General features: G+C 42.6%; 1 protein-coding gene across 1 annotated transcript in view; it reads left to right on the top strand.

Moving 5' to 3' along the window:
- Window positions 1–27,984, top strand: part of LOC308344290 (uncharacterized protein) — a gene marked incomplete at its 5' end in the record, with an annotated part of 154,792 nt that overhangs the window by 33,674 nt on the left and 93,134 nt on the right. Inside the window, 8 exons of the mRNA XM_080805881.1 lie at window positions 22–225; window positions 7,557–7,749; window positions 9,786–9,913; window positions 17,298–17,498; window positions 18,243–18,364; window positions 20,543–20,771; window positions 24,050–24,252; window positions 26,516–26,671. Coding sequence (XP_080662007.1) covers window positions 22–225; window positions 7,557–7,749; window positions 9,786–9,913; window positions 17,298–17,498; window positions 18,243–18,364; window positions 20,543–20,771; window positions 24,050–24,252; window positions 26,516–26,671 — 1,436 coding nt within the window. The remainder of the gene's footprint in view (window positions 1–21; window positions 226–7,556; window positions 7,750–9,785; window positions 9,914–17,297; window positions 17,499–18,242; window positions 18,365–20,542; window positions 20,772–24,049; window positions 24,253–26,515; window positions 26,672–27,984) is intronic.

Here is a 27,984-nt window from a genome sequence, read left to right as displayed (position 1 = left end):
CCTGGTCTTTCTTTGTTTCAGCGCACCTGTCTGGGAATTCTGAACTACTTCAGATCCGTTGAGCGAACACTGACAATCAACACTTCAGGCCTTACCTTGGTTGGAGGGAGTCTGGTCCCCACCATAGAAAATAGTTCCTGGGTAAATACGGCCGAGGGAGGTCTGGGCACCTCGCAAGGCCTAGGAGCTCACCACTATGTCCATGGGACAGCTGCTGAGCACAAGGTGAGGTTAAGATTCTGCTGAGAGTGTTTTCTGCCTTGGTTATCCTATCTCCCAAGCCCCCTTCTTCTTAACATCTGGAATCAGTTAGTATGGTGGAGTAACGGATGGGGTTTCTTAGGCATATGGCTTTTTAGAAAAGTTCAGTGACCACTTGAGAGTAGGACACAGGCAAACAGGACTCTAAGAGCAACCCTGGAGGGCATGATGGGAAGGAAGACATTTCAGCTGTTGGTTTGTTGACTTTACAGGGAACAGAACCCGAGGAGCCCTTTCTGTTATCCTAGCCTGAGAGCCACATGTCTTTACCGAGAAGCTCTTATAAGACCCTCTTTGACATTACTAGAGATACCTTTCTGCTTCTTTGCTGTTTTCGAAGCACCAAGTAAAAAAACAGACTAGAAAACAAAGGTAGAGAAAAATTGAAAGAGCTGAAAAATAAAATATCTTTTATCCCTCTAAAAGCCTGTTTGTCCCTTGGTGCTTTTAACATCTCTTGAATGTATTTTTCTTTAGTCCACAAAATTCATATCAGATCCCTTTCTTTGGGAGGGAAGTTGAAAATGCCTACATTTTCTTGGAATAGTGTAGGCACTCTTGCAATATTTTCTTCTCAGTCTCTAGAAAGTTTATTCCTGAAGGTAGGATTTAATATGACCTTTATCCTCTTAAAAGATGGTTTGACAAATGTGAAAAATAAAATCTATTTATCTACCAAACAAGTTACATTTTAACCTCTATGACCCCTGACTTATGTTTGTCATGTCTATAAGGCTGTGACATCTTTTTTTTTTTTAAAGATTTTATTTATTTATTTGACAGACAGAGATCACAAGTAGGCAGAGAGGCAGGCAGAGAGAGGAGGAAGCAGGCTCCCTGCTGAGCAGAGAGCCTGATGTGGGGCTCGATCCCAGGACCCTGGGATCATGACCTGAGCAGAGGCATGACCTAAGGCAGAGGCTTTAACCCACTGAGCCACCCAGGTGTCCCAAGGCTGTGACATCTTATTATCAACTCTCCCTAACACATAGTCTAGAGTAGCAGTGTCCAATAGAAATCTATCACAAGCCATAGATACAGTTTATAATATTCTCATAGACACATTTTAAAAGTATAAAGAAATATGAAATGAACTTTAGTCATATACTGTTTAACCCAATGTATCAAAAATATTATCATTTTAACATATAACCAATAAAAAGAAATAATGAGATACTGTACATTTTTTATACTAAGTCTTCCAAATTTGGCATGTACCTTATATGTACAGTATGTCACAACTCAGACAAGTCACAATTTCAAGGGCTCGGTAGTTACGTGTGGCTAGAGGCTACTGTATTGCACGGTAGAACAGCTCTAGATATTGAAAAGCATTTTATTTTCCCATCCAGTCACATAGGGTCCAGCTTGTACTCAGTATACAGGAGACTTCTGGTTTTGGTCTCCTTTGGCAACAAGTACCATCCCCCCTTTCCTTCCCATACACAGTTTTACCCCTCTGCTCCTCTCACTTGATCCTAGCTCACAGTCAGTCAAGTCCAGTTAATATGCCCCTCTGTGGACCTAGAGGGGAGGCTAAGATGCTTTTGAAACAAACACCCCTATAAAACAAACACATCTTTCTTTTGCTAATATTAAATCTACCTCGTACCGTAGCCATGCTTTATTATTTGCTAATAGATTAAAAAGGGTTCTTTCTTAGCACTGAGCTCTCTCTCAGTTTGTTTGTTCTGGGATGGGAGTTGGGGGTAGCCATGAAGAAAGGGGAGGGGAAAAAAATCCCACCCTGCCCCATTGATTGTAGGAGGAGCTTCTCAAGGGTATACAATATTGGCTTCTTGTGCTCTCATAAGTGACAGGAAGAGCAGCTCCCTTAGAAGCTGCCAGGAGCTACTACTGTAGTGTGAGAAACTCAGGGAAGTGGCCTTCCTTCAGGATCTTCGATAGAACCATGTGGTTTAGCCGTACTCCATGGTGCGTGGCATGGTCAGCATTTAAACTAGAATGTTCGGCCCTAACTATGTGATTCTTTCCCATGCAGGTAATGAAAGGCACAGATGGTAATCTGTTGGGGTGATCTCAGAAGGTCCAGGGCCAAGACTGGTACCAAGATCATTGGGGTTACTAGCCTGGGGAGCTGACATTGGAGAAGCCCCTAAGATGGAGACCTCTTCCTGGACCCGTGTGTTTGATCCTATCATGAAAGTTTTGGGCTAGTATTAACAAGTATTCACTCTATGAAAATACCAGAAAAGGAAAGCACCTACCGCCCATCATGGGTTCTTTATGAGTTTACTTTAGGCATGTGTCAGAATAGAAGGAGCCCCCAGATGAGAGGGAGTAGGCCTTTCCTGGCTGTTTGACCTTGGGCAAGTCTCTTTTGGCATGGGGATCTGACACCCCATGCATGTTCAGGATCTGCCTGGACTTAGCATGCTAATAGCAGAGGCTGTTATGAGGAAGTGGTGGGAGATGAAGCTATAGAAAAAAATCTGGCCAGACCATGAAGGCCTAGGCTCTTCTTAGGGTAGGGACTAATTCCAAGGTTGGTGGGGACCAGAGAATTCTAAGTAAAAGAATGGCCACTGCACTTTGGGGTTATCACAGAACTACCTAGACTTTGTAGACTAGTAAAGATGATAATAGGTGCTATGAAGAAAAATTAAGAAGGAAAGGTAATAGAGAGAAGTGGAGGTTGGTGCTGGGATGTTGCCATTGTAAGTAGGGTAAGTCAGGGAAAGAAATCACATGACTGACTGGGAGCACAGGAGACAGGCAGAGGACAGCCAATGCAAAGGCCCTGAGGCAGAACCGTGTGTAGCATTTTTGCAGAACAGCAAGGAATTCAGCGCAACTAGAGTGATTAAGGGGGAAATTGACAGAAATTAAAATAGAGAGATTAGAGAGATGGGGAACAGGTTGTGTAGGGCTGTGTGGACCATTGTAAAGACCCTGACTTTGAGTGATAAAGGGAAGCTGTTGGAGAGTTTTGAGCAGAAGAGTGACGTTATTTGATTTACATTTCAATATCTATGCTGCTATATGGGGAATAGACTGAAGATGCACTAGGGTCAAAGTAGAGACTAGTTAGGAGGTTATTACATTAATCAAGGAGATGATGTGTCTGAGAAGACAGCATGGTGAGAAATGGTCAGATTCTGGACATATTCTGGACTGGTATAGCCAGTATGATTTTCAGGCAGATAGGATGTGGAATGTGGAAAAGAGAGAAGTCAAGGTTGATTCCAAAGTTTGGGCCTCGGCAACTGGAAGTCCGGAGTTGCTATCATCTGAGATGTGATTGGAACAGGTTTGTTGGGAACATCAAGATCTCAGTTGAGGGCGTGAAAATTTTGAGATGCTTAATAGATATTCAGATGGCAAAAGGAAATAGAGAGTTGGGTATATATCTTTCATATAGTAGACATTTGATAAATATTTGTTGGGCAAAAGAAAGGCTCTGTTCATAACACAATCGTTGTGAGATCATAAAAAGACAAGTACATGAAATTACTTCGTGAAGTATATCATGCTGTTAAAATGAAGAACAATTTGCTACAGTAATAATAATATACTCAGCAGGAGAAGCAGAGAATAAAATTTTAAATTTTCTTTTTTAAATATTTGAAAGATTATAGCCAATAGATTGAGTCATTCACCCTAACAGTTTTTGGTGAAATTCTTATATTGGGCTTTTATGGTCTGTAATTAGTGTAAAGGTTATTTATAAAAAGATAAACTGGTCAGAGAAATATGGTCTAATTGCCAAAAGGCCTTAGATTCATATTCACGAGTAATGGCAGAAACCGGTGGAATGAAGAGAATGAATGATGGGCCACCAATATTTACTATATTTACTATATTCAAATAGTTATCTTGGCTTCAGTTAATTTGCAGTCTTGAAAACCTATGAATCTTTCCAAAGATCAGATTATTTCTTACCCAGACAGATAATTATTGCCTTCCCCTTCCTGCCACTCCTCTAAGCATAATATTGAAGGATCAACTCTCTAGACCACAGAAGCTTTAGAAGGGGCAGTCTTCCAGTAGTTATGGAAGAAATTAAAAAGAAAATAATATAATTACTGTGACAAAACCTTGCATGAAGTAATCTGTCCATCTGGTCTTCAAAATTCATCTCCTATGGACATAAGCACACATTTCAGAGATAGGAACTGAGGGAAGAAAAGAGAAGGAATATGTATGTATCTGTTAAACACTTTGGACTGGAAAGGACACACGTCATTTCTGGTCACAACCCACTGGCCAGAGCTCATCACCAGACCCCACCCAACTGCAAGGCATTGAGAAGTCTGGGGAAGTTTTGGTGCCAAACCATTTGACATTCTGTGTATGTTCCTTATTTTTTTTTTAAAGATTTTATATATTTATTTGACAGATAGAGATCACAAGTAGGCAGAGAGGCAGGCAGAAAGAGAAAGGAGGAGGAACCAGGCTCCCTGCCAAGCAGAGAGCCCGATGCGGGGCTCGATCCCAGAACCCTGGGATCATGACCCGAGCCAAAGGTGGAGGCTTTAACCCACTGAGCCACCCAGGTGCCCCTATTCCTTATTTTTAATGTCTGTCTCTTTACACTAAAGAGTTCCCTGGTGGCGGGATTTGTGCCAGTTTAGTTTACCGCTATATCCTTAGTGCCTAGAATAGTGCCCAGGAAATTAACTGACCAGAACATATGTGGAATGAATGACTGAATGAAGGGATGAATGAATGACAGGCTCACAGCCTGTAGGAGTAGATGAGCCAAAAGTCTAGCATGGCCATGAGCTGAGTGCTATAATGGAGTTAGACAAGTCATGGGGAGAAGCACTCAGCTCTGCCTGGAGATGTAAGGAAGGCTTCCAGAGGGATATTATTTAAATGGACTCTTGGATAGAGTAGGTACTTACCAGGGAAAGAGGAGGTGAGAGATGGACGTGGCAGTATGTATGAGTCCCAGAGGCATGAAGAGCTCTGCCCATTCAGAAGAGGGCCAGGCCCAGGCCCATCAGGATGGAAGTATAGAGACAGTGGAAGGAAATGAGGTCCAAGAGGTTGGCACAGGCCAGACTGTATCCAGCCCCAAAAACTATACCTAGAAACTCCTAGATTAGTCCGAGTGAAAGCTAATAACAACTTGGACTAGAATGGTGGGTGGTGGAGATACAGAGAAGTGATGGGTTTGAGAGATAGGAAGTCAAAACAACAGGAGTTAGTGATAGACTGGACATGTAGGGTGAGGCAGGTGGTGTCAGGAGTGATTCACGCAAGAGGAAGTGGCTTGGTGGTGGTGGCATTTACTAAAATGGGGAAGTTGGAGGTGGCCTAGGTTTGTGGGAGGAGACCACATGATTTGATCATGGTAAATGTGAGGGGCCTTTGAGATGCCTGGGAACAGATGCCAAATAGGTCATTTGGATATGTGGGTCTGGAGCTCTAGGAGGTCTGGATTACAGATATCAATTAGGGAGCAAATGGTCCCTAAACTCAGCTGTGAAATGGTACTACCTCCTACGGAAGGAGTATAGGAGGAAGAGATGAGGTCCTAAGACACGGACTCAAGTGTGGCTACTACTTAATGACCCAACAGAGAAAAATGCACCTCAGGGATGGCTGGAAAGCTGGTGAGAGCAAGGAGAATGTGGAGTCCCAGCAGGCCAGGGACGTGAGTGAGTCAAGAGAGCAGGGAGTGCAGAACTGGGTCACATGCTCCTGAGACATTGCGTAAGATGACTAAAGAAAGTCTGCTGGATGTGGAGAAAAATCACTGTTTTTCTTAGTGAACGTGGTTTGTTTTGCTGGACACGGGAGCTGGATGGGAACGAGTGAGGAGTAGGAGGTGAGGAAGCGGGCACAGTGAATGCAGATGGCATCTTGGGAGATTGGAGGGTGAGGAGGAGGAGAGGCCTGAGGTTGAACCTGGGGAAGAGCAAGAAGTATGTGAGCCTATTTCAGTGTCCGTTGAGAAATAGCTGATTGAGAGGAACTGGGTGTCCAAGAAGAAGCAGGGATGCTTGGGAGGTGGGACGGAATGGCCACAAAGAAGGGTAGCAGAGTCGTTCCCTGTAGTACAAGAGGAGAGAGGTGTGGGAGCAGCAGCTTTGTGTAGGTGCGGGGGGTGGCGGAATAGGGGGGTGGCGGGATGGGGGGGTGGGGGGGTGAGGGGTGGACGAGTGGGGGTGGGGCTTCTGCAGAGACACTGAAGGCAAGGCCTGGGGGGGAGGGGGTGAATTCAGAGGCTTGGCCAGAGTGAAGTTTGAAATTATGAGGATTATTATTAGGTTAATGATTCTCAGGAGGCCACCATTCCGCCGTCATTTAAGAAAAAATGTGAGTGGAATACCCAGATTCCTTATATTCGTTTCCTGGAGCTGCCGTATCAAAACATCACACAGAGAGTGGCTCGAACAGCTGGCAGAGAACTTTATTCTGTCACAGTTCCAGATGTCACAAGCCCAAAATCAAAGTGTCAGCAGGGCCATGCTCCCTCCAAAGTGTCCTGGAGAAGTTCCTTCCTTGTCTCTCCTAGCATCTGGCCGTTGCTAGTAATCCTGGGGGTCACCGGCCCTTCCTTGTCTTGTAGATACTTCACTCCCATCTCAGTCTCTGTCCTCACATGGCCTTCTCCTCAACGTATCTATCTCCACATTTTCCTCTTTCTTTAAGAACATCAGTCACTGGATTAGCTGCCCCATCCCCCAGTATGACCTCTTCTTAACCATATATATCTGCAAAGACTCCGTTTCCATATTTGGTCACATTCACAGGTTTCAGGTGGACATGAATTGGGGGGGGGCGCTACTCAGTTCAGTATTTTACCAAAACACGAGACAATATTCACGCATTTTTCAAGTATTTATAGAATTAAAATAAGAAGCCTTTAACAGCTCATGTTTCTAGATCTCAAATGATTCAGTGTCACATACCCCCTATAACAACTGTTGTGGTCTCTCCACTGTCTCTGTGTTATGGATGAGGAAACAGAGGCTAAGAGTAGCTGAGAGCCTGACCTAGGGTGAGACCTGAACACAGGCACCCTGACCTCAGAGACCTCCTGTACACTCAGCTCTATCACCCGCCTTTTTCCAGGTAGCCCTGAATTAATCAGCAAAAAACTTAATCAGCTACTTATCTATCTCGCTACCCTTCCCTGCCAACATTCTTTGCTAATATCCTCTTCTCTATATACAGTGCTTTATACAGTCGGCAGGTACAGCTCCGTGCAGACAGCTCACTGCCTGAGAGCAGGAGCCTGCAGTGTGGTCCGTTTGGGCTGGCAAAATACAGACAGCTCCCCCTTTTCCGGTAACTTCTGGGGTTGGCTTTCTTTGCCTCAGGTCCACAGTGTCCAATTCATGGAGTTCTCGGAAGTGGAGAACCAGGATGACTACTACAGCATGGGGGCTGCGTCCGTCTACACACAGGACCCGCACGGAGTACATATCATGTATGATGAAGCCTTGAGTGATCTGAAGGAGCTCGAGGCAGAGCTGCTACTTGTGGCCAGCCATTACATTGAGAAAGAAAAAGGTCAGAAACCAGATTTTGAGAAAATCAACCAGCCAAACAAACCATGAACACTAAGGGCTCCATTTAACACCCTCTGCCTCAAAATAGAAATGCAGATCCAAGAGTATCTGAAAATTCAGTAAGCACATGCATCTCCCAGATATGCACCTGCTTTAGAAAAGATATGGTCCTGTTTCCAGCTCAAGTCCCTCTTCTTGTTGGAGACCGGAACTATTCTCTCGAAGCTTGATTATAGTTCTTACTGTTGTTGAGACTTACTCGTTCCTCAGTGGCATTTCTTCATTACTCACTGGGTACAAGGGCTGTCATGCCAGGCCCTGAGGGAAGCAAAGTAAGCAAGTGAAGGTAATGATTTTTTTTTCCACTAAGCAACAACCAAAAAAAAAAAAAAAAGATTGACCTTGGGCAAGCAGCAATTAGAAGAAGACACATCCCTGGGTTCCTGACAAAAAAAACACCAGGATGCAAGAAGATCTGGGTAGGAAAATGCCAGATAAGCACCAAAGGGAGAAATCATTACTCAGGGTAATCAAATAACCTATAATATGTATTCTCTATATCCTTTTGGCATCACTCAAATGTATCCAATTTTAGAAATAGGTGAGGAAAGAGTAATCCTTCTGGAATAATATGACAACACTCACATTTGATTTGGAAAGAGCTTGAGAGTTTCTAGACACATTGCAACACCTAAAAGGAAATTTAGCAAGAATTTGTGCTATTTTGTAATTGTGTAGATTGTAATGAAGAATAATTCATTTTCATATTGATATAAAATGCTGCTCAAAGAATGTTTGACAGTTAACCTTTTAGAGCCAGACAGAATTCACTTAACATTGGCTTGAACTCTGCCCTCTTTGCCACAGACCATTGGGTGTCTGAATCATGAGATGCGCTGATGTCATCCAACATTCCAGGGCATTTAATTGCAGTGTTTGGCTTTTGTCTTTACTTTACTTTTCTTTATTCTTCATACTAATGCATCACTTCTATTGATACTCATTTATAATCCAATGCAACTATTTCAAGCTGCTAAGAATTTAATTTGATGGAAACAGTCAGTAGTTATTAGCCCCATGAGCTAGTCAGTATGTAGCTATCCATTGTGAAATGATTTCCCAACTGCGCTTGAGAAATTCCTGATCAAAATCTTTCTCTTGTTCGCTACTCATCATACATAATTCTTGAACTCAAAGTTCAGCTCCTGAAAATCTCTTACTTTTTTCACATTTCATTCTGAACTAGATCACTCAAATATTAAAAGCAATAATCATGCTGATGCTGAAAATTAACATTCATGTAGTGAGAAAATATTTTAACAGAATAATTACAATGATTACCTTTATCGATTTAAGTTAGTAATTAACCCAATTAAGGGATAACTTAGAAACTTCTCTGAAGAGTTTTTACTTGGCTAACATCACCTGAAATAGCAGGTTAAACTGGGTTTGTTGTTAAACCACCAGGGACCTGTTTTTAGAGAAGGAGAAATGTGTGTTTGGCCTTTAAATTATAGGTCTGAGGACATTTTAGTGAAGATTTCATATTAACTGAATTTTGGTTACATTTCTAAAATTAGTCTTTAAAACTAAAATTAAAGAGTAAAGACAAAAACCTCTATTGACTTAGAAGTCAACAAGTATGTCCCAGTCTTTGCCAGTGGCCCTCCAGCTGATTCTTAGGAATCCCTGGGACTGATTCAGTGTTTTCATTCCTGAGATGGGGCTGACAGTTCAAGGGCTGCTTTTTTCTTTCTTTCTTTTTTTTTTTTTTAAAGATTTTATTTATTTATTTGACAGACAGAGATCACAAGGAGGCAGAGAGGCAGGCAGAAAGAGAGGGGGAAGCAGGCTCCCTGCTGAGCAGAGAGCCTGACGTGGGGCTCGATCCCAGGACCCCAAGATCATGGCCTGAGCCGAAGGCAGAGGCTTTAACCCACTGAGCCACCCAGGGGCCCCCAAGGGCTGCTTTTCTAATAAGAGTAGCTTCATGGGAAGGCCTGTCTCTGGTCATTCTCATCCCCTTCTCTCTTCCAGGTCACAAAGAGGGCAGCGAGTCAAATACTGGCCAGGACTGGGGACGGGCCCATGCAAGTGTGGACAGATTTGCTGTGCTGTATGACATGTGGACTTGGGAAGCAGCCCTTCTAGAAAACAAGCGCCAGGTATTTTTCCCTAGAAAACAAAACATCTGTTAAACATTTCTTACAAAAGCCAGTATTGAAAAAACAGAGATGAAAAAAACTCAGTGGGGCTTTCAGGCAGTCTCCTAATAAAATAAATAATTATTTTATTTAAATCCTCTCAGCTGGTTGTCAGGATGTGAATAATACATTTTATTTTCTTTACTGTGGTTCCTTGTTAATAAAAAATAAAATGGGAAAGGGGCACCTGGGTGGCTCTGTGGGTTAACACCTCTGCCTTCGGCTCAGATCATGATCCCAGGGTCCTGGGATCGAGCCCCGCATTGGGCTCTCTGCTCAGCAGGGAGCCTGCTTCCTCCTCTCTCTCTCTGCCTGCCTCTCTGCCTACTTGTGATCTCTGTCAAATAATTAAATAAATAAATCTTTTAAAAATAAATAAATAAAATGGGAAGGATACCTCTTTATCTTACAGGCATCATTTGCTAGAGGTCTGTGTAATTTAGGCTTTTATATATGTGTTTAGTGAGAATGGGTGACGGTTCCATTCACATTCTTTGTCCTGTCAGGGACAAGCCTCATTCTGCTCAACACAGACAAAGTGACCTTGTTAGAGCCTTTAGAAATACACCACCTGTGGGGCAAGCAGCTGGGCGAGGTATGCTCAGTGCAACAAGTTATGAGGGTGAGTTTAAAGCAATGAAACAGAAGGTTGCTAAATTCATCATCGCATCACCAGTGGCTCACATCCCAGTAATAAATGAAACACTGCTCTTCATCTGTGAACTCGGCATGGATTATGAGCCCCTCTGATGGTCACCAACTGTTGGGAGTTTATCCATCAAACATTAAGTATTTACCCCGCACCTGGTGCTATCCAGACATTAGGAACCTACAGATAAATACAAGAAGGTAATCTATCTTTAAGGAATTTCTAGTCTATAGAACTTGATCCCATCTCTTAAGTAAAAACTACAATCCGGCGATGGACAGCTTACAACTAAGGCACACGTGAGATCCCCAGAGACCACAGTGGAGGGAGCAATTTGCCCTGTGGGGGGCTACCAGAGTAAAGGAAATGTTGGAAAGTTTTCTCAGAGGAAGAGATAGTGAATCCTGTTCCTAAGAGATGAGTCAGATGTTGTCTGTCAGAGAAGGAAAAATTCCTAAGCGAGGGAAGCAGCATGAGGGATGTCAGGGAGGTGTGAACTGGGGGACAAGAAGGCTACCGTGACTAGGCGTGAAGGCATGCTGAGAAACGAGCGGAGTACGTGTTTGGGTACAGCTGCGAAAGTCCTGCTAATCCACATGTACAGTGTATTTTATAAGCAAAAAAAGAGTCATTAGTGAGTTTCAGCAAAGGCGAAATATGATCTTAGCCCTGTTTTCAACAGCTGCTCGGGTACTAGTGTGGAGAATGGATTAGAGTAGAGCTCTTGCAGAAAACAGGTGCCCTTGTTGCAACAGTGACCTGGAGAGGTAGGAGGGGACCTATCCCAGGGATGGAAGAGTGAGAACAGGAGGGAGGGGCAGACTTGAGAAATCTTTGCAGAAATGGTGCAGAAATGGACATGGCAGAATTTGAAGACTGGATGTTGGGGTGAGAGAGTAAGGAATTAAAAATGACTTTCTCAGGATCAGGGAGGAGGCTATTAACTGCAATGGAATGCAGGAGGAGGGGCACTTTAGAGGGGAAGATAGTATTACTGAGTTCGTGGCAATAGGCATGTGAGGAGAGTTTGCTAAAACAGGTGTGCATGTTTTGTGGGAGCTGGAGGTTTGAAAGTCAGGAGCAGGTATGAGCTGAGGTATGGAAGTGAACATTGAACCACAGTAATGAATCAAATGACTAGGAAAAGCCAGAGATGTCTGAGATGCAGCCCTGGGTAACACCTAAATTGTAGGGGAAGGGCATAGAATAAGAATCTACGTGGGGCGCCTGGGTGGTTCAGTGGGTAAGCCTCTGTCTTCAGCTCAGGTCATGATCTCAGGGTTCTGGGATCGAGCCCCGCATCGGGCTCTCTACTCAGTGGGAAGCCTGCTTCTCTCTCTCTCTCTCTCTCTCTCTCTCTCTCTCTCTCTGTTAAATAAATAAATAAATAAAATCTTAAAAAAAAAAAAAATCTATGAGAAGAAAAAGAGAAAGCCAAAGAAACTGGAGGAAAAAGGAAGGAGTAGTCTGATGAAAGCCACTAAGGGGAATTTTTTTTTTTTTTTTTTTTTAAGTAGGCGAGGATAGTTACTAGTGTGGAGTGCAGAGAAACATCAAGAAAGGTGACTCCTGAAGACGGGGGCAGTGGGGTCAGTCCTCAGGGTCATTGCCAGCTTCGTAGGACTCTCAGAAGAGGTATGGGGGTGGAAGGCAGCTTAGAGTGCACTATGATGTGGTCAGAAGATGGGGAAGTGGGAAGGTTTTCTTTGAACTGTTTTTCTAGTGGATTAGATAGTTTACCATTTCGTCTACTTTCTGGTCTATTACTCATAGAGATGTAGGTCACCCAATTTTTGAAAACACCTGGCTGGGCTTAAAGGGTGGGAGCCTTGGGCTTTGAATACTGTTCCTCTTTTCGAGGGGAACTGGCCTCCACAGAGTTTGCGTCTGCAACCTTGATCTGGCGGTTAGAAACTTTGATCGACTGAGAGATCTAGACTCAGAATGTAATAATTGAAAAGGCCACATTAAAAGTAAAGAAGACAGAATCTCTAAACTCAAGTTTATTGGTCCAGACATGAGTTTTTAGCAGCCCCCCTTTTCTGGACTCTCTCTCCCCGCCTCCCCTTTCAGGGCTCCTAGGCCTCCTACAGAGGCCCCAGGCAGGACTCAGTGCCACGGAAGAATAGAAGGACAAAGAGGACTGAGAAACAAACAGATTTCTCCACACTTTGGCCCACGCTTCATTCTGTGCTAAGCTACCAGGGCTCTCTACTAGTTTCTTCTATGGTAAATGAAATTATTTTAACTTAAAAAAAAAAATTATTGAAAATGTCTCCCTCCTTTCTCACCCTGACAATACGTTCTCTATAAAAACTGAGCCATCTATGCCAAAACTGTGACAGTGTGGCCTTCTAACTCAGAAATTCTGTCAAAAGAGCCTATTTTTAATGGATAAACCATATTTTTATCTAGAGTACAATTGATTTCTCCCAGTACTGATTCTCCTGCCAAGTTTGCTCAGCTGTTTTTGATTGTTAAATATATTGGAATCACCAGAGTTAGGAATTGCTCAAACACACTGGGTTGTCTTAAATCCTTAAAGCAACCATATTATGTATAAACATTCATAAAATTAGAGCTGATATGAATTTAGGTGGATTAAGAACTCTTAGAGAAGCCAGGCATCAGCTGTACCGGCCACTAAGGGACACGTGGCCCAAATGCTAATTCTGTCTACAACCACCAGAGGACACATTTTTCAGGGTAGTTTGAATAAATGTTTGGAGCACTTAAAACAAAACAAAACTGTGACAGATTGTGCTTAGCACTGATTTTCTCTTTTGCACTTTCATTTGACCTAAAGTGCTATTCTTTAAAGTTTCTTAAGTCCCAGAATATGGAGTTTGGGGTAAAAATAATACAAACACAGTCAGGTTTGAGATTATTCATTTTGGCTTTTTTTTTTCCCCCCTCTATTTTCTCCAATATTTGAGACTTCCCATCAGTGTGTACCATATATTATTTTGCCTGAGAGTTGGCCCTTGACACACACAGGTGACATTTGACAGGCTAGGAAGACTTCTTAGACAAATACCAGCCCAGAGTTTAAATGGAAATGGGCCAGTTAGCAAACAGATCATAAATAGAACCTTGTAAAGCAGAAAGATCATGGTCTTACCCCTGTTGGGAAAGAATTAATAATAAAATTATGTAAGGGCCTATCTGAGAGCATCTCGAGGTTGAGGTCAATGCTTGAGAAAGCCTATTCAATGTAAAAAAAGAGAGCCACGTTTTCCTTTTCAACAGCTTGGGTTGCCAAGTAAAACGTGACAGTATCTGGGACATACTTATACTAAATAAGTTGTTTGTTGTTTATCAGAAGTTCAAATGGAACTTGATGACCTGTAGGTTTATTTGTTAAATCTGGCAATCCTATGAACAACACAAGTGAGCTTGGCCTTTTAGTGCCAACCTCTGCAACCTGGTATCAGCAGATTGAAATCACCAGCAAAAACTCTCCCCCACGACCTTTTGCCAAATAACCAAACAATAGGACGCTTTGTACCAAAAAAACAGGTCAAGGCATACAAATGCTATAAACCGGCTCCTGGGATTGCCTTGGCCCAGTCAAAAAGGCTCAAGTTAGTCCAGAATGATTTAGGGAAGTAATTATTTCTTTTCTGATTTCCCTCAACTCCAGGCTATTGAGGGACACCTGTCTTACCCATCACTCCTTCATTTCTACTTTGTCTTCTGGTATTTATTTATTTATTTATATCAGTAATTTATTCCTCTTTATTATTTTTTTGTAGTTTTATTCATTTATTCATTTATTTATTTATTTAATAAACATATGATGTATTTTTAGCCCCAGGGGTACAGGTCTGTGAATCGCCAGGTTTACACACTTCACAGCACTCACCATAGCACATACTTTCCCCAGTGTCCATAACCCCACCACCCTCTCCCGACCCCCCTCCCCCAAGCAACCCTCATGTCTTTTGGTATTTAATCATTGAATGCTATTCTAGAGTAGAGCTCAGCAGGGGGAACAGGTAATTTAGATCACCCTGCTTGCTTCATTTTCCCTGTGACTCACTTAAAGGCCTGGCAACCTCTACCTTCCTTCATTTCTCATTCTGAGATATGTGGGTCTCTAACCTGCAGACCGCCTTGTGTGTTCTGAGCTTTTAGCCTCCTTTGGTGTTTTCCTTTTTGTGCTAAGGTTGACCTAAGGTCCCTTAGACCAATGTTTCCCAAGGGGTATCCTGCAAAACCGCATGCTAAGTAAAGTGCCCCAGGCCCTCCCTCCTTGTGCTTTAGCACTGAAAGCCAGATACTGGACATCTATTAATAAGGCAGTATTTGATTCCCGGTCTGCTACTGATTCTCGAGTATTTACCTCTTTCCGGAGCCTTGGAAGCCATGAGTGGCAAGACAGAGACGCTCCTGGCTTTTCCTTCCACATGGGTCCTTTACTCCCCTTTGCCTCCTACACTGTTGTCACCTGTATTCAAGTGGCGCCCGCACCTTCTCAGTTCTTTCTGGTTTTGCATTCTTAGCTCTGGGCTCCAAACAAAGAGAGGGGTTCTTGTCTCCTTTTAGGAAATTTCTTAGTTTGTTAAGAAGAGGGCTGAATTCCTGGCCTTAAACCACGGGGAAGACCAACACCCAAGGAAACAACAAGACACACTCTTTCTCTGACGCACGTCAAAGTGTGCTGGGCTGTCAGGTTGGTAGAAATTGTAACCTCAACAATTCACTCCTTGCTGCCAATTAAAGGCACACACTGGGCAGGCCGATGTGACTTTGGTGATATGGCTACAATAGGAGCTGACACCTTCCAGAACACTGAAACCTGCCTAAGAGGAGCTAGCGAAAGTAGACTGGGGAGGGGGGCACCTGGGTGGCTCAGTGGGTTAAAGCCTCTGCCTTCAGCTCAGGTCATGTTTCCAGGGTCCTGGGATCGAGCCCCACATCGGGCTCTCTGCTCAGTGGGGAGCCTGCTTCCTCCTCTCTCTCACTCTCTCTGCCTACTTGTGATGTCTATCTGTCAAATAAATTAAAAAAAATAAAATAAAAAGAAGACTGGGGAGGGACATCTTGAGCAAAAACTCGAAGGGACGATGCGTTGGATTAGATCCGCAGAGGAAAGGAATTTGTTCTGCTGTGGAATGAATGGAATAAAGCCTTAGAAGCTTCCAGTCAGAGCCGACTTATCCATCAGGCAATGTGGACTCGGTGTTTAGGACCCAAGAGCTTTGCAGGTTCCATTGAAAATGTTTGCAATTTGAGGAAAAACACATGCATGACTCTGAAATATGAAAAGAAAATACAAAATTATTATCAATAAACGCTTAATTACGTGTCAGCAAAATGTAAAAACGTGGTAACTGAGCACTTCTAAACATCTCATTACATTTGAAAATTTATAGATCAGATCTTCTCACTTCATAAGAACCTCTGAATATATACTGCCCAGAAATCATTGCCGACCACTAATTCAGTGCGTTGCTCGTAGCCAAATAACTTAAAAAGCAAGATTATGAATATCATTGAACATTTTTACAGGAAAGTATTTGATTGGGATGTGAGTACCTCTTAATATATTTAATATAATGTGCGACAGCCCTGAACCATAATTACACTGTCCAGAACTGCTTGTCTTGCCCTTAGGTCCCTGTTTGGGATTCCAGCCCAGGGATCTCTCAAGAGCATTTTCCTGATCAGCACCATGACTAATTGCACACAAACAGAATTTATATACAGAACATAAATTCTTAAGGTCACAGAAAAATGTAAAAGCAAAATAAAGAGCGTTTCTCTCTGAATTCCCACACTGAGAAACTTCTTCCGTGGTTACTGGGTTAGTGTCTGGGAGCTTTCTTTGGTTTTTAGAAAAGGTTTGTGACCTCCACTAGAAAAGAAGTTCCCTCGATGCCTTTGAGAGTTCTGGACGTGAAGCCCTTCCTCACAGAGTCCTGTCTGGGATAAATGCCTCTGTAGTTAGGGGATTTAACCTCAGCCCTCCATTCTACCACCCCCTATCATTTCTAGGTAAAATGTGGGTCAACTACTAAAGAAAAGGGGTCAGAAATGGAGCTGAGCATAAGAAGAGGGGAGGAAGGGGTGCCTGGGAGGCTCAGTTGGTTAAGCGTCTGCCTTTGGCTCAGGTTATGATCCTGGGGTTCTGGGATGGAGCCCCATACCGCTGAGCAGGGAGCCCACGTCTCCCTCTCTTCCCCGCCCCCGGCTTGTGTGCTCTCTCTCTTTCAAATAAATTAAAAGAAAAAAAAAAAAAAGAGGAGACGAAGCCACTCCATGTTTGGTGCTGGAGTAAAATGGAAGTGGAGCATGAGTCTTCGGAGAACGGGATTGCAGATAAATATATCGGACCAAGTGACATTGCCTGCCCTGTCTCATTGGAGCTTACAACGATTAGATGTTATATTATCCATTAGATACCCCCCCCCTTATTTGTGGAGAGCAGAGGAAGAGGGGACACAGGCAAAACTAGTGTTCCTTGCTTTGCCCTCCCTACCTCTGTGGGTCTACTAAGGGCCCTGGGGTTGCACTGGTGCTGCCGCTGCCCGCCCCAGGCTGGTACCCGGAGGGTCTGAGCTCCCTTCTCTGCTGCTGATGCCCCGGGGGGCTTTCCAAAGTCAGAGGGGGGAGGGGATGGGGGGGCTCCCCTCTCTTTGCTGGAGCCTAGGGCTGCCTCTGCTCTTCCCTGACCACAAACCTTATCTGCAGCTTCTTGACAGTTACTTCGAAGCCTACCAGCACGTGTTGGACCCTGAGGAGAGGTTTGCCTTAGCACAAGTGATCACTGACCTAATGCACAGGCGCCCGAGGTTTGATCTCAGCCACCCTTATTTCCTTAAGGCCTACCGAGATGAGGGCACCTGCCTGAGGCTTCACCTGGAGCTAGTGAGGGGCATCCTCAATGAGCACGTAAGTACATTTGGGTTTTAAAATACCACATGTGGGAAGACGATGGAAAACCCAGGCCAGAACCGAAAAGTGTCTTCCTTTCATCGCGTGTTCAGAATCCGGGTTTTCTAGGGCAGCGCGTACGGCGTGTTTATTTGAAAGCTCATTTGCATTGTTGAATTCCAAGCATAACTTCGGTCTTAAAAGGAAGTTTCCAACCCTAATTACATTTAATGGTCCACAAAAAATAGAAAGCTTATTTTCACTAGATGATAGAGTTTAGTGGTATTGAAAGGAGGATGAACTTACCCCCTTTAGAAGCTGTGAATGTATCAAGTGAGGTTTATTATTATTTTTAAGTGTTGTGGCTATTTTTAGGACGCCAAAGGAAAAATTACAGTGTAGGTCCTCTGGGGGGAAAGCCAGTGGCAGGAAGTAAGCAGGAGATGGATTGTTACAGTGCATTTACCTTAGGGCTGGTTAGAATTTTTTCCTTGTAGTCAATTATTTGACAGAAAGTTTCCCTGTGCCTCCTAAGATTGTCTGAATTTGGTTGCCTTTGCTTTTCTTGGCTGACCCTTGGCTCAGACTGAAAAGACCAGCGTGTCTTCGTGTAAGTGGATCCTCAGAACCGTGTCTGGGTGAAAATTAGTCAAATAATGAAGGGACGCAAAGGACTGCTGTTCTTCACATATCAGGGCTCATAATTCACAGCCATGGGAAAGCTTAACTTTTCTAATTTTAACTTTTATGCTACATTTCTAGATAGAGCGTCAGCGGGAGTACGTCCAGAGACTTTGGCAGGAAGGCCGTCCAGATGATAGCAGTAACTTTGGACTTCCCCTTAACATAATTTGCAAACAACTTATTTCCATCAACAATAGCTGGTATGGTGGCATTGTCTTTAGACATTTTATATTTAATCTCTTAGATAAGTTAAGGGTATGATGTTAAGTCTAAATAGTCTGTAAAGTACCTCTCAATTATTTGGGGAGATGAGTGAAATGGATATAAAGGCCCTCAAAGAGGGATTCTCTCTGTTTTTGTTTTTTTTTTTCTTAAGATTTTATTTGTGTATTTGACAGAGATCACAAGTAGGCAGAGAGGCAGGCAGAGGGGGAGGGGGAAGCAGGCTCCCCGCTGAGCAGAGAACCCAATGCGGGGCTTGATCCCAGGACGCTGAGATCATGACCTGAGTGGAAGGCAGAGGCTTTAACCCACGGAGCCACCCGGGTGCCCTGTTTCTCTTGCATGCTCAATATCCATTTGTTTTGAAAGTATTATTGTAAGTAATAAAGAACACGAGGCTTGAATTTAAAATTATACCACTAGGTACAGAATCTTTATTCCCTTGAGAAGTTCTATTAAAAAAAATAGTTTCTCTTAAAATGTCATCCAAGGGTTTAATCTGAAGTACCATGTAAGCCAATGTATATGAAACCTGGAGGTGCTTTAAAGTGTCTCAAGAAGGAATCTATTTATTCTAGGAAACTATTCTAGTTTCTAGGAATCTATTTTAGTTTCTAGAAACCAAAAAGGTTTCTGCAGACTCACCTTGTGACCCTACCCCTTTAAGGAGCAAATTAAATTTCCCGAGATCACTCAGAGAAGGTACATAACTTTAAGTCACCCCCTTGACGTGTAGTTTGAATTCCCATTCCTTCCCGGCCGTGGAGGGTACTGAGGGAATCGTGGGTGATGAGCCCTAGGCTGGTCTGCATGGCCCCTGATCACAATCTTTCTATGGCCTTCAAAGGGTGGAGAACTTGTCCAGCTCCTTTCCACATGTAACAAGTACCTGTTGAGCTCCTATAGCTCTCTGGCCACTCTGTGCTGGGAGGTGGGGCACAGTTGTGAACAACCGAGAAATGGCCTGGCACTCCTGTCAAGTGCACACTTTCAGTGGGACATTGCCACACTGGGCTATGGAATCCTCCTGGGGACCAGCAGCTTGTCGGGGCATTTCATAGCTTATGTTCCAACCTTATCCCTTGAGAAAGAGCCCTGGGAGTTCCAGGCACAAGACAGCATGTTCTCCACCTTTCTCAGGAGTGTTTTCTTCACTGTAACAAGCTTGGGACATCAGCTGGGTTTGGGGGGGTGGTGGAGATGGGGGCGCAGGGCGGGTGCTGGGTATGGAAAAAACTTTATTGTTCAGGAAATGGGTTTTTGGCAGAACTTCGTAGAACTATATGGGTACAAAGACCTGTCAAAAGTCTCAAAAGCAAATGTTATTTGCTTAATGAGATTCCTTTCCAACCTTAGGGTTGTATTTTTTAAGACCTAGAACAAAGAAGAATCCCATTTGCATAGTTTTAAGAAGTATTTACGCTCTTTAGTACCATGTAGGTATGGAAAGGCCCTTGACTTATGCTGCATCCTCTATTTTGAAAGGAATACTGACAGACAAGCATTTTCTCATTTCTGGTCTTACCCATTTATAAAATAGAACATTCTTATGGAGAACATGAATGATTCCAGCAGCTGTGTACAGAGTATAAAATTTCTCTTTGTTTATTACCATTTTGGGGGAAAAGGATAAAGACTCATGGAAAAATATAGAAACCAGTCATGGACATTATTTGTTTAATATTTTTACTTTTAAGTTATAGTTTCATCTTTAAGTTGTTTTCAAATATTTGACTAAATGCCAATTAATGTTTACAGGTTTACCATATACAGTTGAAGAACCAGTAGGGTAGTCTGGGTGAAGGATATGTATGATCTTTCTGTATACTGTTTCCTACCATTGCATGTGAATCTAAAATGGTTTCACAATGAAAAAGTTTAAACAAACAAAGAAAAAGAATCAGATTGGACTTTTAGGAATAAAATCTTACAGCTTCCACTTTTAAAGGGGTATCGCGTTAAAGCAAAGGGCATGTTGTATAATCGGGTGGAGTCTGGATGGCCTCTTTGGCCCCTTTGAACTTCCAATTTTTTATGATGCCCTGGATTATAGCAGCTATTTTATAAGTCTTAAAAAATGAAAAATTCAAATATCTTTTGAAATAGATTAAGTTCTTCATTGTGTAAAATTATCATTGATCGGTCCTCTTTTTAAGCCCAGCTTTGAAAAACATTTATCTGCTGGAGTTCCATCCTTCCCTGGGCCTGGCATCACTCATCCCCCGATCCCTTGAGCACCTCCTCCGGGAGGCCCGCCACACCTGCAGACCAACATCCGCCAGCAGCTTCACCTTGCTGGAGAGACGTGTGCTGCGGCTGGCCCTGGATACGTGGCTTACACCGGCCAGGCCCGAGTCCTGGTACAGCACTCAGCTCCAGAGGGATGTAGGTTCTCTGAAGAGGGTCAGGGAGGCGGGGGTTCCTTGGCAAAGAGAATGTTTCCACCCAGATGTTACTACTTAGCTATGTTTTTCTGTTTGGCTCTGTTCCTCCCCTGTTTGGCCAGAGACAGATCATAGTCCTAGGCCTTGCCAACATTTTTATGTAATTCTTTTTTCATTTTTGGTCAAAGTTTCTACTTTATCAGGATACTGCTACATTTAGAAGGGAGATGTACATAGATATGTGGGAAATGTTTTCAGGCCTAATATATATTTTTAACTATATATATATATTTTAAAGATTTTATTTATTTATTTGACAGAGAGAGAGATATGATCACAAGTAGGCAGAGAGGCAGGCAGAGAGGGGGAAGCAGACTCCCTGCTGAGCACAGAGTCCGATGCAGGGCTCAGTCCCAGGACCCTGAGATCATGACCTGAGCCGAAGGCAGTGGCCTAACCCACTGAGCCACCCAGGCACCCAACAATATATATTTTTATTAAAAGTTATATATTTCATTTTCACTGAGACTCTTCCTGAAATTTCCCTCTTTTTGTGCTGAGCTGAGATCTGGTACAGGAGAGATAGAGTACTGAGTGAGGAGTCAGGGACCTGGACTCAAGTTCAGCCCTGCTGTTAATTTCCTGTGTGACTCTGAACACGCCTCTTAGCCTCTCTGAGCTTCCCTTTCCTATTTTCTAACATTATGTTTGTGTATTTGAGGAGAGGAGGATGGAAGTGAGCTTGATGGTCTCTAAAGTCCCTTTCAACTCTAATGTTCTGTGGTTCAAACTGTGGCCTAATGATTTACCTGGCGTTTGTAGTTAGATTTTAATTCTTTTCTTTTTCTGTTGAGGCTATCACAGTTGAGCCTGGGTTCCAATTTGACCTTACTCTGTGTGGGTACATACTTTATGATGAAAGAACTTTTAAGGGCCCCAGCTGCAAAAAAATATCCCTTCCATGTGTCTGCCTTGGCCTCCTATTCCCTCTTGCCCAAACTAAAATTTTATTTTACTTTAATTAGTTTTAAATTGATCAAAAATAATCAGAATTTTAGCAAAAGAAGAAAGCAAAAAAAAAAATTACCCTAAATATAATCACTCAAATGCATTCCCAATAATTGTTTTTTCTGAATTCAAGTCTTTTTCAAATGGGTGTTAACATAGTTATAATCATATCCTTCATACCCTACCCCCTGTTTTCCTTAGTTAACGTTGTATTATATATTTTTCCATGTTGCTAACTAGTCTTTATACTCACCTTTATGAGTATAATTCCCTCAAGGGATGAATCACAACTTATCCAACTATTTCCCTATTGTTGGACGTTCAAGTCGTTTCTAATTTTTCATTATTATTAAAAATGTTATAAGGTACATCTCCATGCTTACAGATTTTTCCATATTTTAAATCAATTCCTTTTGATACATTCTTAGAAATGGAATTACTGGAACAAAATTTAAGTCTTTGGATGCAATTTGGAATATTGAAATGCCACCAATAATTTAAAAGAGTACCGATTATGCTACATTATACAGTATTAGGTGTAAGCATATAAGGTCTATATATATTTATATAAGTATAAATATATCTATCTCTCTACATATGTAACATTGCACTGTTGGCATTGCACTGTTAATTTTCATTTCCTTGGTATTTGTTGAGACTAAATATCCTTCCAAAAGTCTTGTTACAAGCTGTATTTTTTGTGACTCTTCTGTTCTTTCCCTTTATTTATCTCTTAGAATCCTAATGTCACTCCTGTCCACTTACATGAGCTCTCTTAAATGAAAGCTTTAACCCTTCTGTCTATCATATTTTCTGCAATATTTCTCCCTATTTGTCTTTTTATTTTTTTAACTTTATTTTCTTATAGAAAAAATCGTTGATCTTTTTCTTTGTGATTTCGTCTATCTTCCTAAATCCAGAAAGCAAATTTTATCCCAGATGTTATGTCTTACTTTTTTCTAATTTCCTAAGGTTTTGATTTCATTTTAAAAATATTTATCTTCTTTAGTATTCTACCTGGAGACAGAGAGAGAGAGAGAGAGAGAGAGGAGGGTATCAAGGAGGGTATGGCTCAAATTCCAAAATTACCAGTCATGTATCTCACTACCAGTTATTCCAGATTCTTTTCACATTGTATTATGTACCAGATCTTTTAAATGTATTTTAATTTTTTTATAACTCATACTGAATATTTGAGATACCTGTCTAGTTTCCCATTGATGCCATGCCAGTTTTAATTATTATTATTTTTGAAATGTGTTCAAATTTGTATCCAGAAATGATAAATCCTCAAATTAACCTTTTGCATTAGGCCAAAAAATGGGGCAGGTGTTGCCCTCAGAAGACAAGCAGAAATTAGTTTAATACATTTCTTTATCACTTTGGAAGACTCCAAGAATTGAGAAATTGCCTCTTCAAGTAGAACAGGCCTATGGTAGATGAGTGGACAGACAAGGGAGCTGGTGCACCCTTCGGGAGCAGAGCCAGGAAAGGCAGATGTGGGGGCCCCAACTGGATCCTTGCTGGGAATAAGTGTGAGGGTACCAGAGACGTCAGAGCAGAAGAGCAACCATGCCAGGAGGGAGTTAAAGAACAATGAGGTTATTTCAAAAATTGCCCAGGGCTGGCTGTTTCACAAGGAGCACTGTAAAGGCAGCTCAGCGTATTATAAAACTACTGAACTTGGAATCAGGAAGTGTACATCGACTCTTGGTACTGCTCTGTGACCTTGGAAAGTTTCAGTGTTGCTTCAGATTTTTCACTGATGAAATGGAAATCATGGCATCTGTGATTCCTGCTTCATGGGGGATCTTGTGAAGATAGCGATGAGGTAATGGATGTGAAAACATGTTGAAATTTTGAAACTGCAGTTAGAAGAGGAAATTGTTATTATTATTGGCCTCTAAAATACTTGGAGAATATCAGGGATTTCTACTTCTGTTCTTTATTTTGGCTTAAAATATTTATAACAATGATAACAGCAAATGCTATGTACCAGGCACTTTTGTATATATTAATCACTTAAACTTTCCCAACAGTCCTATTAGGTAATTATTATCTACTTGTTCCTCTCAGCTACTGTTACTATTATTATACCCCCTTTACAGATGAGGGAACTGAGAGATAGCAAAATTAAACAGGCTTATAAGTGGCAGTGCTAGGACTTGAACCCGGGAAATCTGGGTCCAGAGGCTGTGCCACCTACAGTGTCTTTCTTAATGTACGAACTTTCTTTTTTAAGTTTTTAAAAGTGCTTTTGTTTTCTTTCAGCTGTTTTCAGCTAAAGTAATGGGAGATCCCTTTCTCCTGGAGGAGATAGGTCTGCTTGCTCTCAAGTCTGCAGCAGACGAAGGACAGAACCAAAGTCAAGGTTCTTCTGTGCAGCTCCTGGAGACATTTTCGAAACTTCTGGAACTTGTGACCCTCCGCCACCGGCTAATAGAAATGAGTCTGGAGAGTGTACACTTAGCTCGGTCAGTAGGGGGACTAAGGATCTAGGTGGGGGAGAACAGACCACAGGTTTCTCTGTCTATAAGTCTTGTTCCCTCGGTGCTCCAGGGCAGCCAGAGTGAGCTTTCTAAATGGCTGAAATGACCACTTTGCTCACTTCTTCCTTCACCCAGCCCACCCTACATGCCTCTCTGACCACTCAGCTAGGCTAGGCCCTATTCCCAGCACCTGGGCTTCCTCGCCATTCAGTACACTGCCTTTCAGTTAGATGCTTAATACTGGTTTATCAGTTTTTCTGCTGGTGTAAGCTCTCCGGTTGCAAAAACAGTGTCTATGTTGCTTCCCGTGGTGTCCCATCACCCGGTATAAGCCTGAGCTACACGGTCCCTCTGAGTATCTACTGGATTTGCTCTTAATTATGATGAGGTTGAATAGAAGAGCAGAAGCAGTAGAGAGACTAGAGGGAGGTGAGGGAGGAGTCAGTGAGAGTAGCCAGGCCTGCAGAGGTTTGGAAGATTCAAGAAGGAGAGACAGAGAGATTGAAGAGTTAGGTTTAAGGTATGAGTGTATGGTGGATGGGAAGATATCCAAGTGGACATGTTCTATGAACAGGAAAGATATGGAGTTAAGGGGTCTGTTGCAAACATGTATGAGTTATGTTCTAGTCCTCATGAGAGGCCATACAGACCTAAAGGGTCCAATCATCTACCACCAACCATTACTGAGGGCCTGCTATGGCCAGGGTCTGTACTGGGGACTTTATGTGTATTCATTCATTGAATTTCCAGAATATACTTACTAATATTTTACCAGCAAGGAAGTAGAGGCTCAGAAAGTTAAATAATTTGCCTAAGATCACATGACTAGAAAGTACTAGAAGCAGAATTCAAACTATCAGTTAAGATATATATTAACTTTTATGATACTGCCTCCCCATAATTTTTGATCCTTGTTCTCAGGGAGCTCACAATTTAAATGTTAGTTCTACTACAGTTTAATATGACATTTTAGTCATACAACCAAAATACTATGGGAACTCAGAAAATGTATTATTTCATTCTTTATAAGTGGATCAAGGAAAACTTCATAAAAGAGGCACTGTTGAGGGATGAACTGTGTCCCCTGGCCAGTTCGCGTGTTCAAGTCCTAATCCCCAGTGCCTCAGAATGTCACATCATTTGAAGGTAGGGTCTTTACAGAGGGAATCAAGTTAAAATGAAATGATTAGGGTAGGCCCTCTTCCGATATGACTCGTGTTCTTATAAGAGGAGGAAACTTGGACACAGACATACAAAGAAGGAAGATGATGTGAAGACACAAGCAGAAGACGGCCATGTGTAAGCCAAGGAGAGAGGCCTGGAACAGATCCTTCCCTCATGGCCCTCAGAAGGAAACAACCCTACCAACACCTTGATCCAAGACTTCTAGCCTCCAGAACTGTGAGACAAATCTCTGTTTATGGTACTTTGTTACAGGAGCCTAGCAAACTCATGGAGGTGCCATTTGAATTCAGCCTTAATGTACCAACTTTTCAAAATGGAGAAATGTGTTAGAATGTGGGTGTGGGGGGCGGGGAGACATTCTAGACTCTTAAGGCTGAACGGCCAGAGGGGCATCTGCACAGGACCTTGCTGCGAGCCATGTAAATGTGGGAGCAGAGCTCAGAGTTGGGACGGGACAGAGGTAGGCTCACAAGTTCTTATACTAGGGGGTGATCATTAGGGCTCAGGGTTGGAAGATGAACTCCCCAAGGAGGGGACAGAAAAGATGAGAAGAGGACCAGGTTTAAAACCCCAGGAAATACTAGGATTTGAAAATAAAAGAGGAAGAGAAGCCAATGAAGACTGAGAGATAGTGGTCATGAGGCAGCAGTGTGGAGACCCTGGATCCAAGAGAACAAAGATGTTCCTCAAAGAGAGGACAGTTACCAGCTGTAAAGAGCTCTGAGAGAAGATAGTGAGCCTTGTATTGAAAGCAGTATGGGTGACCCCATGAGCACTCTGCAGACAGAAGCCAGCTTGCAGGAAATGAGAGTTGAGGAAGTGCCCAAGCATATCTCCTCCTACTTTAACTACTATATTTAACTGTCTGTCATAGCGTAAAGTGGATGCAAGACCTTTATGACTCATTCACTTTATACTGGACTTGGCTTACTCTTGTTTTGACTTTTGCTTTTGTGCTTATTCAGATTTTTTGGGTTTTCTTACCACTTACTTTTCTTTTAATGGAAAATAATAGCAAATACTGTTGGTTCTTTATCTAACTCCCCCCCCCCCCACCCTTTAGTCTTTATAAGGAACTGGCATGGGAGATGGGTTTTGAAGAGTTCCATTTGTATCTGAGGCCCATTCACTTTGAATTTGCATCTCTCAAAGACAAAGTGGACCACCCACCTCCTGTCTTCATCACCTCTCTGCTGGAGGACAGTGATCAAGTGGACAGGTGAGCCTTGAAAAGGTCAAAGTGAAAATAATGTAGTGGTAGAATGAACAGCCAGTGAAAAGTAATTTCTATCACCACTGGCACACAAATACAATTTTATTTCCAAATTCCCTCTCTTATATTCTATCTGTCATGGTGCCAATTTCTTTTTTCTTTTTCTTTCTTTTTTTTTCTTTACTAAGGGTCAGGGGAGATCTCAGTGAAGGGGGATAATTGAATTGACAAACACTGATTAATGGAAGAATTGGATCAGAGAGCTCAAGTGAGATAGAATCACAGGCTCAGCCACTGCCCAGGTTGACCGTGTTGCTTCTGGGTATAAGGGGGTGGGAGGGTTTGTCTCATGGGGCAAGAACCATGGACCAGAAGTCCAGATCGCTTCTCCCACTTTCCCTGGAATGAGGAAGAAGTCAGTCAAATTTTTTGAGCAGCTGTTTCCTTGAAACTCTAATATCACGTACAAATCTAACATGCGTGGCAATATCTCAGTCTGACTCTTTTGTTGGCCAGCCCCAGAAGCGGACTCAAAGCAGTAAAACTTCTTCATGCCCCATAGGTTCAGCCCATTGCTGGAAAGAAAACACTCTGGCTGGTGGCAGATCATGAATCTACTTAGTTGGGAAAAGAATCCTTTTCCTTTGGGCAGAATCAGCCTTTGATGTGTGCTGAGAAGAAACCTCTGTCTCCCTATTCTTTCCTTCTCTTCTAGTCTGTCCTTCCCCTGAAGATTCCTGGAGATTCCTGGTACTGGCCCCACCCCAAGGAACGCAAAGATGACTCCAAGGGGGAAAAGTCATCTTTGTTTTGCTAGTGTGGTTTAGTGCTCAAAATGTATCTTTGATGTGTTAATACATTAAAGGACTCCTCTCTTTTCCAAAAAGACCATAGGCTGAAATGGAGAAGGTTAGAATGATAGAATATGAATAGAATTTCTCAACCTTAGTATTATCGAGATTTGGGGCTGGAGAACACTTTCTTAGAGGGGGTTGTCCTGTGCAGCAGAAGTGGTTTATCAGCACCCCTGACCACTACCTCCCAGGTGCCAGTAACACATCTCCCCACCGACAGTAACAATCTCAAATGTCTCCAGACATTTCCACATGTCCCCCAGAGGCAAAATATTTCCTACTCTAACCTGTCGCACTAGCTAAACCAAAAAGAGAATTTATCATAAGGATGTAGAGGTGTCTTACAGAAGGCAGGAAGGGTGATTGGGCCTCAAATGAGGCTAGCTAGGTCTCCAACCTGGAACCAAGCTATTCTCTGGCTCTTCAAGGGCCTCCTACTGGAGTTGATATTCTACACTGATGTGA

This window comes from Martes martes (assembly GCF_963455335.1).
Source record: "Martes martes genome assembly, chromosome: 6".
Lineage (NCBI taxonomy): Eukaryota > Metazoa > Chordata > Mammalia > Carnivora > Mustelidae > Martes > Martes martes.
The sequence above is the reverse complement of the archived record's forward strand: the minus strand, read 5'-3'. Positions and strand labels throughout refer to the sequence as shown.